The sequence below is a fragment of the Gymnoscopelus braueri genome (assembly GCF_963280865.1).
Source record: "Gymnoscopelus braueri genome assembly, chromosome: 14".
Classification (NCBI taxonomy): Eukaryota; Metazoa; Chordata; class Actinopteri; order Myctophiformes; family Myctophidae; genus Gymnoscopelus; species Gymnoscopelus braueri.
Window position 1 is genome coordinate 9,880,342 of NC_137619.1, and position 11,329 is coordinate 9,891,670.

The window sequence follows — 11,329 nt, forward strand, 5'->3', positions numbered from 1 at the left end:
AAACGTATGTTTTCTCAAGTTCCTTTGAATTGAATTGAAATAAGCAAACAGGTCTAGAAGCGACTATAACAGGCCACATGAGCGTCGGGTATTTTAAAATAGCCGATCTGCTATTTAAAAAAAAAAACTTGAAAGAAAGTGAAACATTGAAACATTTTTTAACACTAATCTGGTACAGGGTTCACAAAATACTGGGGGGGGGGGCAGATACAAGCCCAAAAGAACTACAAGCAACTTTACAGAAAAACAAGCCCAAAGTCGCTTATAATAAAAGGACATGGCAACACTGGTCATTCAAATAATACGCTTACAGTTCCTTCTTTCCGCCGGAAATCAATGGATTGATTCTGTTCCACCTTCAAAATAAATGTTGATGGGGGGGGTGGTGGGGTGGTGGGGGGGGGTTCTGAGCAGCTGGTGGACAAAGTAGAAAGTACTCCAGTACTGAGTCCCGTTTCAAATATTACTCTACTACAACACTTGTGAAAGTTACTCTGTCAAACACAGAACTTTTTTGGCCTGGAGATCGAGGCTAACACAGTACAGACTACATATACTCTTTTCTTGCCTCTTTCTTATATCATTTGACAATTTGGCCAATGTTTACACGTGGCGTGAGATCTGAGCGCGCCGTACGTCAAAGTCAAAGTCACGATAGTGTTTACAAATAAATCGTCTAGGACTTTATTTTGAAGAAAGTCACCGGAAGTCAAGCTTTTCCTCATGCTAGTAGACATGACACCGGTTCTAAGTTGTTGTTGTTGCTGCTAGCTTAGCCTAGCCTAGCTACAGTGTCGATCACCATAAAGTTGTCAATATGCGTATTTCTTTAAATAATGAAGTCACATCTATTGTGAGCAACCTGGCGAAGTCCATTGCCACAGAAATAATGACAAAGCAGTGCACTTTAAAACAAGGACATGAGGTAATGTTATTATGGACAACTTGAGCTGTATTTTGAAGTGACTTGTAATTTATTTACCATTCATTTAAAACTAACCTACGAATATATATACCAGTCTCTACGTGTCTGTAGCAGACAGTCAGACACGTTGGCATTACAGTTCAATTCAAAGGGGCTTTACTGCCAAAGCAAGTGGGAAATAAAAACAATCTAAACCATGGGTCTTCAACGTTTTTCAGTCCAAGGACCCCTTAGCTGAGAGAGAGAGATGAAGCAGGGACCCCCACCATATTGTATACAATTGTGTTGCAATTGTGTAGATTTATTGTCATACTCATAGACTTGTTTGTCAGCACCATCAATGATAGCGTTGTGTTGGATTCATATTTTCAGGCAGATAACTACTTAAACCTTCAAAACGTGTACTTGGTCTGCTCTTTTTTCCCCTATACACCAAACCTCTTTGCCGAAAATAGCAGATCTACTAGCTCACAGCTTGTAGATCTGCCATTTTAGGCGAATGTTCCCCTTCAGAATAGGGATGCTAGGGTTCAAGTGGTTAATGTAAAAAATAAATTAAAAAAACACACACACACACACACACACACACACACACACACACACACACACACACACACACACACACACACACAATGATTTGGCGGCCCCCCTGTAACTCCGAGGCCCAGACCCCCTGGTGAAGACCCCTGCTCTAAATTATAATTGTGCATTTTGCTGGGAACCCCATTAAGGACCCCTGGGGGTCCCTGGATTCCTCTTTGAGAACCACTGATCTACTATAGATTCCTGTTTCTGATCCATTGCTAATTTGTAATCATGCACCGTATGTGCTGCATATTGGACTTGGTATAATTATGTGCTTGTCTGTGCCTTCCTGTTAATTGACTTGTTCTATTTTCTGCGTTCCTTATTTCTTCCCTATTCTAAATGCAAAGTTAGAATAGGGAATTTCACCCACTTTTTTACACCTGTAATCATGTGATGTGACAGTTGAAACAGTTTGACTAGCTAATTGGTGAAAGAGGCTAGTGATTCTTACGTCCTTAGACTGTACTATTATTCTTTGTTTACTTTGTTGTTTATATATTTTATTATTTGAATGTCTTTATCCCAAATACAATAAAGGCCGTTTACCTATAAAATCCACCTTAGTGCCTGGACCTGAATATTTTGTATGCCTTTTTTTACATAATTTGTCCTCTCTCCTGTACTTTTGTTTATTGTTTCAGGAAGAACTGGATGCACTGGTGGATGGTTTGTGTGTGGAGGCCATCGACAATATACTGAGGATTGTTGAGCTGGTGACCACAATAAAACAACATGATCTACCTTCAATCCAATTAAACAAGTGCTCTCAGACGGAAGAAGACTTGAACAGAGGTCAAGGTCAGGATCAGTGTTTGTTTTATTCTCCCAAGTAATAATAAACTTTATTTGTATGCACCTTTCATACAGGGTTGCAGTTCAAAGTGCTTCACAGGCATGACAGAATTAAAATACTTCACAATTCGGAGAGATAAGTCAGATATAAAAGGTTAACAAAGCACAATTTTTTGCCTCTTTCTTATATTATTTGACAATTTGGCCAATGTTTGACCAGTTTTTATAGTATAGTTTGTTGATTACTTTTGATGCGGTAATGGTCTTTTTCTTATCTTTTCTTTCTTAAATGTTTCATGAATTAAAAACAAATTCATTTATTCTTCAAAGGAATTTCATGAATAAATAAAAAAAGAAATCCAGAAATTAGAACGTTAAGTTAAGTAGTGAAAATAGCCAATCTACAAGCTCACAACGCATCGCGACGCGTTTAGAGCTTGTAGATCTGCTATTTTCACTAGCTTGGGTCCTGGGGAGATATCGAAAACTTTGGGAACCTGGCCTTAAATTATGGCTTGTCTACAAAGATAGTTTTATGAGATTGTAGTGAAGACATATTGTTTGTTTGATACGTGTGTGTGTGTGTGTGTGTGTGTGTGCGTGTGCGTGCGTGGGTGCACACGTGTGATTGTTTTAAGGAGAAGAAACCAGTGCGTCAGAGAAAAGTGTTCCACACCAACCAGCGGCCAAGACAATTATCGTGATTTATGGGGTGATTGCTGCTAATATCTTTTCTGAAAGCATGGATAAGCATTTGAAATCATGCAGAAATGAAGTTATTGTTTTCCCTGTTTCACCCTGTAGAGTGCACTGCCTAATGCCAAGAAGCCACTGGTGTCAACAGAGAACCTTGACTCTGGGAAGAACAACTGCTCACTGGACGCTGACAGCATTCAGGAGGTTAAAGGAGGTTAAATGACATATTTTCTATCAATTATTATATATTATATATATTATTCATGGAGATTTGTTTTTGTCTTATTCCTAAGCCAATAATTTCATCTCCCACTGAGTCTAAATATCTAACTATCTCATAGGGAAAACTGAACAACTCTTTGTGAGGCTAACCTTCCACGCTCTCCTTGCAGGAATAAACAAACCCAATGTCTCTGTAGACGAGGACCCAGAAAACGGTCCTGATGTTGAGGACTCCATGTCCCCTTCCACCCCGACCGACTGCCAAGACCACGAGTACGCCCAGCCCTCATCCCCGGTATCTACTGACGAGAACACCGGCAGTGCTACGCAGAACAGGAAAAGGAAAGGAAAGAAAATGCCCAGCAAACGCAGGAGAAAGAAGACCCGTAAGGCTCCAGAGCCCAGGAATCATCCGTGCACGCAGTGCACCGGGGTTTTCCCCAGCGCGGAGAGACTCTCTGAGCATCAGAGGAAGGCACATCGAGAGTGTAAAACCTGCGGGGAGTTCTTCCCCGGCGTCATAAAGCTCCGGGAGCACGAGATCAAAGTCCACGGGGTTCTGCCGTACAAGTGTGAATACTGCGACAAGAGCTTCATCCACAGAGGCCACTGCGACACGCACATGAAGTCGCGGCACACCGGAGAGAAGACCTGCCACTGCGACGTCTGTGGCAAGGGCTACTGCTCCGTCACTGCCCTCAAAACGCACAAGCTCACCCACTCCACCAAGACCTTCACCTGCGACGTGTGCGGGAAGAGCTTTTACCAAGCCGGCCACCTCGTGCGACACAAGCTCGTGCACGAAGAGGTGAGGCCGTATCAGTGCGAGTTCTGCGGGAGAGGCTTCACGCAGGCAGAGAACATGATGAAGCATCGGGTCGTCCACACCGATGATGCAAAGCAGCTCTGCTCCCTCTGTGGCAAAAGCTACACGACGCGAGACGGCCTCAGAAACCACATGATCAGCAAACACTCGCACGAACTGCCACCCGAAGAGCTGCCGGTCGAAAAGAGTATAATTACTTGCGAAGTCTGCGGGAAGAAATTCCTGCACCCTTCACAGCTCAAATTACACATAAAGACACACACGGGAGACAAGCCGTTTCACTGTGACGTCTGTGGGAAGTGCTACAGGCTGAAACAGATGCTCATAGACCACAAGTACACCCACACGGGCGAAAGACCGTACAAGTGCGCCGTCTGCGACAAGACCTTCCACTCTTGCCTTGGTTTCACGAGACACAAAAACACCCACAGTGGAGAGCTGCCGTACAGCTGCACTCTCTGTGGGAAGAGCTTCAACAGGATCACCAGTTTCTCGAGACACAAGAGCATCCATTCTGGAGAGATGCCGTACAGCTGCAAGGAGTGCGGCAAACACTTCCGCCTGCTGACTTTCCTGAAGGCCCACGAGCAGACTCTGGGTCACCGGCAACGCGTGACGTCAGGCTTAAAAGAGGACAACGACGGTTCAACTCAAGAAACAGACTCGTAAAAATAGGCTCCAGAGTGCAAAGTAGGGACGGAAGGGTTCTCGGATTAACCCACTAAAACCTGTGGCCGATTCTACATTGTTTTTGCTTTATCAGTGGTGCTCAAACCTTTTCATGTCAAGGACCCCCAAAATGATATGTATTTGGCCGTGAACACCCATCTCTAAATGTTTTGAAAATAAATGTTCGCCTTAAAAATATATATATATATTTAAAGATTTGCACACATTTTCAAGATAATTTTTTTTTGTAGATCTACAAGCTCAAAGCGTGGCACAATGTATAGACCAACACAGGAACTACAAATTTCATGCCCACTTTTGAGACAGCGCCGCTACTCGAGGTCCGTGAGAACTATGAACTGCAGCTGCCAATGCATTCCCTATGAGAGGATATGAGAGTTAGCCTACTTTTAAAATATTCCTACATTAACTGGAGACAATATTGATTTAAATAAAAATATGTTTCCAAATGTATGGAGTGTCTTTGTCAACATATCTTCTTTTTCTCTTAATAGTTGATGTGTTTCAAATTTAATTTGCCACTTTTATGGGTTACCCATAATGTTAACACAGCAGAGGGTAGATGGCAGACAGACAAGTTGTCGCATTTCAGCGATATTACTTTACGAGCGCCGACCAGTGGCGTACCCACTGTAGAGGCAGGACAGGCGGTCGCATGCCCAACTATGATCTCGCCTCCCCATGAAACCCCAAACAACCCGAAAATGTCATTGCGTGCTTAATGTCCTCAAAGTCACGCATCCAACAAGCTTTGAACTGAGCAGATTGGACCTTCTGTTCCAGAGATAATGATCAAAACATATTGAAAACGGCCACTTTCGCCGGTTTTCTGGGTATTGAAAACCTCAAAGGATGCATCCGTGACGTATATACCATGCGACCACTTAAACGTAAGATTTCAGAAGCTAGAACTTTTGACACACTGATGGAGCAGGTGATATTATAGTATATTGTGGGTAGTATATCAAGATGACAGATATGACTTACTTGACTTAAGCCCTTTGCTCCTCCAGGGTGCATAGGCCGTTGACAAATGTCTTGCAATGACTTGTTCTTTTCCACAGGTCCACATTGCTTACTTTATCCCTCCACCAGATGTGTAGGATTCTCCTGAGACAGGTGTTAATGAATGTTTGTAGCCTGTGTGTTGTGTTTTTTGTTGTTCTCCAAGTCTCAGATCCATACAGCATCACCTGTTTCACACTGGAGTTAAAGATGCGCATTTTGGTGTTGATGGAGATGTTCTTTGAGCTCCAGATCTTCCTGAGCATGTTAAACACCACTCTAGCCTTCTTTATTCTGCTTCTTATGTCAGCATCTGTCCCTCCGGTGGTGTCCACAACACTGCCGAGGTAGGTGAAAGCTTCTACCTCTAGGGCAGTGCCGTTCATAAGGATAGGGTTGATGGTTTTGGCGTGGATCTTGATCACCTGTGTCTTTGCTATATTGGGAGTGAGACCGAGTTTTATTGCAGTTTGTGAGAGTCTGTCTGTTTTCTCTTGCATTTGTGCTTGTGTATGTGAAAGGAGAACTATGTCATCCGCAAAATCAATATCATCCAGCTGCTCCCACATTGTCCACTGAATTCCATTTCTCCGCCCCTCAGTTGTTTCCCTCATGATCCAGTCAATTGCCAGGAGGAACAGGAATGGTGAAAGTAGGCATCCCTGCTTGACGCCCGTCTTGACATCGAAGCTCTGGGAAAGCTGGCCTGCATGCATGACTTTGCATGAGGTTCCGAGATGACAGATATGGGACATTAAAAAGGATAAATTAAACAAATGGGACAGTTTATTAGAACACAAAAAAAATCGCTACAGCCTCAGTAGTTAACCAGTGAAATTACGGTATTTTACAATGCCTCTCATAGAGATTGCATTGAGAGCTGCAGTTCATCGTTCTATCGGACCTCGAGTAGCGGCGCTGTGTCAAAAGTGGGCGTGAATTTGTAGGCGACCCTCTTCCGGCCGTGTGTGTCTATATCTGCTATTTTTGAATAGCCAAAGTATAAAATAGTGGTTAAAGTGGTGAAAATATCACAGATGCACGAGTATTGAATATTTCGTTTTTTAAAGCGAACATTTGTAACTCAATTTTTTTGCTTCATGGGGGTCCCTGGAACAAAACATTTTGAGATGGGGGTCCGCGGCCAAATACATATCTAAAAATGTTTTCTAAATCCTAACAGTATGTTGCTATATCAGTGGTGTCAAGGACCCTCAAAATTATATGTATTTGGCCGCGGACCCCCATCTCAAAATATGTTGTTCCAGGGACCGAGAGATTAAAACAATGTTGATGCGTTATTGATGTGAAGGGATGTTTTTCTTTGCAAAGTAAAGGGATGTTTTTCTTTGCAAAGTAAGTGACATAAGGTTATTTTTTTTAATGTTTTCATTATGATGAAAAGAAGATAATAATGCTGTCACATACTGGAATGTGACCCAATGGAAAAGCTTTATTTAATAAAAAGAAATTGGTAAAGCAATTTCTTCTTGTGAATATTTTCACAAGGCTTAGATGAATCCCCTAAAACCTTGTGGACACCTCAACGTTAAATAGGCACTTTTTTCCTAAATGTAAAAAAAAATTAAATTAAGAATGGTAAATGAACTGCATTTATATAGCGCTTTTCTACAAAGTGCTTTATAATGTGGATTACATTCACCCATTCACACATACATTCACATACATTCACACACCGACGGCGGAGGAAACCTGCTCATCGGGAGCAATTAGGGGTTCAGTGTCTTGCTCAAGGACACTTCGACACCAACTCCCGGGCGGCATCGAACTATGAACCTTCCGTTTCCCAAGCTGCCGCTCTACCTCCTGAACCACTGCCGCCCCAGAACAAATGTATGCTTTGGAAAATGCTCTGAAAAAAATGCTCCTTTGTGCGAGTGATGATTTGTGATGTTAAAATGTTTCACATTTAAACAAATTATAAAATGAAAAAAGCTGATCTACAAGCTCACAACTCGTTGCGATGCGACACGGTGCGAGCTTGCTATTTTCAAATGGCCAATGTAGTAGGGTTCAAAATGGTTAAACTGATTTTGATGCAATATTAACTCATCTTCCAGGGGACCCCCTGGAACCAGGTACGAGGACGGGGTGCGACTGTGCGAGGTTAACTTGCACCCGTCTAGCAAAAAGGCAAGAAAGAGGGGAGTGTTAACAGTTAACATGGAATCGAGTGGTGGAAAAAGTACTTGCATGTTTTACTTATAACTCAACTCAACTCAAATTGTATTTATACAGCACATTACAAATACAATGACCAAGGCCAACCAAAGTGCTATACAACACATAAAAAAACAGTAAAAGTATCAATACTGCAATATAGAAATACTCTGTTACAAGTAAAAGTCCGGAATTACAAATGTACTCACAAGACAATTGATTGCATCAAAATGTACTTAAAGGGTTAGTTCGGATTTTTGGACTTAAAGCTGTTGGAAATACTTGCCATGAATGTAGTGGTTGCAAAGCTATTAATTGATTGCCCGAGTCCCGTGGTCAGAGTTCTGGTCCGGTTCTGGTCCGGTTCTGATGAATATTAAGTAGTTTCATGAATTGGTGGGGGCCGCTCATTAAAAATAAATGTATAAAAAAAACTAGCGTAATTTGTATTGTTGACCTATTTCTACCATATAGAGCAGGTTTCGTTCAACTTCGACCCCTCTGTCACATGGTACTATTTTTTGTGTCATATATTTTGTGGGCGTGTAGGCTGCCACGGCGTAGTGATTCTGGACACAAAAAAATAGAAAGTAATCATTATGCAGAATGTCCCATTTTCACAAGTTTTTAAATGTATACAAATCCTTTGAAAATAGCTGATCTACAAGCACACAATGCGTCGCATTGTGAGCTTAAAGGGATACTTCACTTTCGGGCCGGGGACACATTTAAAAAAAATATTAAAAATAAATGAAAAAAGTTATGGAAAATTCATGGCCCCCTCACGACACGCAGTGTCCTACTAATGTGTGAGGGGGCCATGAATTTTCCATAACTTTTTTCATTTATTTTTAATATTTTTTTTAAATGTGTCCCCGGCCCGAAAGTGAAGTATCCCTTTAATGCATGTTCTTTTGTAATAATAACCAAAATCTACAAAGTAACTATATGTTATATATAACTATATACGTTTTCAAAAAAAAAAAGTGGAGTAAAAAGCTGGTACTGGGCACAATGGGTATGCATAACCGGAGGGGCATGCTTTCCCAACTTACATCCTTCCTGAGTGGGCACGGGCCAAGTACATCAAAATGTCCAATTCTGAATCAAGAGATTAATGAATTACCCTAGGGGTCCCCCTAGGGTAATTAATCCATCTCTTGATTCAGAATTGGACATTTTATTGTACTAGGCCCGTGCCTTGTACATTAGGCCCGTGCCCACTCAGGACCCTAGGGGTCCTTGACCTTAAATTAATGATAGTTAGAGGAACCGAATGGACCCTTACTGTATGGATCTGTAACTTTTTTCAGTTTTTTCATAAGATCAAAGTTTTATAATGGGTAAAACGTGCAATAGAACACATGACGCTGTTTCACAAATCATCGGTGGAGGAAGAAGTACTCAATGTTTTTACTTGGGTAAAAGTATCAATACCACCATGTAGAAATACTCCGTTACAAGTAAAAGTCTGGAATTCAAAATTTACTTGAGTAAAAGTACAAAAGTGTTGGTATCAAAATGTACTTAAAGTATCAAAAGTAGAAAGTACTCATTATGCAGATTGTCCCATTTCACAAGTCTTCAAATGTATAAAATGCATAAAAATCCTTGGCCGAAATGTATAGGGCTGAAGTGGTTAATGTATGTTTTGTAATAATATCTAATATCTACAAAGTAACTAGTAACTAAAGTTCTCAAATAATTGTAGTGGAGGAAAAGTACAATATTTGCCTCCGAGATGAGTAGAAGTATTGAAAATTTAAAATACTCCAGTAAAGTAAAAGAAATACCTCAAAATTGTACTTAAGTACAGTACTTGAGTAAATGTACTCAGTTACTTCACACCACTGCACGGTGGCGCATGCTTCACAGCTGCACCAAACGTGGGAGAGTTTTGGGGAATATAAAGACGGGTGTCAGCGCTGCACTGGCACATTAGTACACTTTCAGCTGTAGGGAGATATGTGCCGAAACTAACTGAAGTACACGTATGTTCAACGCCAAAATGCTCGGTGCAGGCGTCACGGCGGCGGTGACACTCCTCGGCTATTATTACATGACGAAAAGAGACAGAGAGAGACGAAGGCTCCGGGAGGACGCCCTCCTGAAGGCCATGGAGGAGATGAACCAGGCCTTCACCAAGGAGAGGAACGCATGGCAGGAGACCAAGGACAAATTGATCGAGAAGCTCCTGTCGCAGGAAAAGACGATTCAAGACCTGGAGGAGGAGCGGAAGAGCGCGGAGACGAAACTTCTGAAGATGGAGAAGTTGCTGTTGGAGGAGGTGGAAGCGGAGGAGAGGTGGAAGCGGGTGACCGCGGCCCTCGAGGAGTCCATGCGGGCGGAGAGGATTGAATGGGACGAGGAGAGACTCCGGCTGATCGTAGAAAAGGAGGCTTTGTCAAAAAAGTTGACCTCTGCCGAGCGGAAGAACGAAGAACTGACAAACAAGATGAAGACGAGAGACAGCAAGGTCTCGAAGATGGAGAAGCAGATTAAAGAGCTGGAACAGGAGAGGAGAGAGGAGAGCAACCAGTGGGAGGAGCGGCTGATCATCATTAGAGAGAAAAACTCTTTGTCGCAAACGTTTGTCTCTGCCGAGCAGAAGAGCGAAGGCACGAAGAGCGAGATACGCAGAGACACGACGGAGAACAAGGTCCGGACAATGGAGGAAAAGACGCAATATGTTCTACTGGAGAGTACGTGGACCAATCGATGCTCTCAGTCCGACGTACGCCAACTCACGCTGGACCCGAACACGGCGCACAGCTACTTCGTGCTGTCCGAGAACAACAAAAAGGTGACACGGGTGACGGAGAACCAGTCGTATCCCGATAACCCGGACCGATTTGACTTCTGTTCACAGGTTCTGTGTAGAGAGAGTCTGACTGGAAGGTGTTACTGGGAGGTAGAGTGGAGAGGAGGGGTTTCTATAGCGGTGGCATACAGAGGAATCAACAGGAGAGGATTTGGTAACGAATGTCTGTTCGGATTGAATGACAAGTCCGTGAGTCTGGCGTGTTATGACGGTCCCCTCGGGAACTGGTACACCGTCCTTCACAATGCTACAAAAACAGCGCTCCCTGTCCGTCCCTCTGGCTCCAACAGAGTTGGAGCGTATGTGGACTGGCCTGCTGGCACTCTGTCCTTCTACAGAGTGTCCTCTGACACAAAGAAGACACACCTGTACACCTTCCAGTCCACATTCACTGAGCCCCTCTACCCTGGGTTCTTCATAGGGGAGGGCTCCTCAGCGTGTCTGCGTCAGGTACAGGAGGTAAGGTAGCATCCTAGTGTGTCACGGAGGAACGCTGCTGCGGATATGATACACACACACAAACAAACAAACGGTACTGACGTCATAGACTGGCCTGGGCTCCATATTTGTGCATGTCTGACAC

The 11,329-nt window shown here is 42.9% G+C and overlaps 1 protein-coding gene across 1 annotated transcript; it reads left to right on the plus strand.

Moving 5' to 3' along the window:
• Positions 1-760: 760 nt before the first annotated feature.
• LOC308099924 (uncharacterized protein) lies at positions 761-5,648 on the plus strand. Its single transcript, XM_080448788.1, has 5 exons — positions 761-925; positions 2,155-2,311; positions 2,944-3,017; positions 3,110-3,215; positions 3,394-5,648. Exons 1-5 carry the CDS (start codon positions 818-820, stop codon positions 4,716-4,718), a joined length of 1,770 nt encoding a protein of 589 aa, XP_080304914.1. The 5' UTR covers positions 761-817; the 3' UTR covers positions 4,719-5,648.
• Positions 5,649-11,329: the final 5,681 nt, after the last annotated feature.

Excerpts from the sequence above, each read along its gene's own strand:
- LOC308099924 (XM_080448788.1), top strand. The coding sequence starts at position 818 with ATGCGTATTTCTTTAAATAATGAAGTCACATCTATTGTGAGCAACCTG. Across the intron at positions 926-2,154 it reads CTTTAAAACAAGGACATGAG|GAAGAACTGGATGCACTGGT; the intron begins GTAATGTTATTA and ends TTATTGTTTCAG. Across the intron at positions 3,018-3,109 it reads CAATTATCGTGATTTATGGG|AGTGCACTGCCTAATGCCAA; the intron begins GTGATTGCTGCT and ends TTCACCCTGTAG.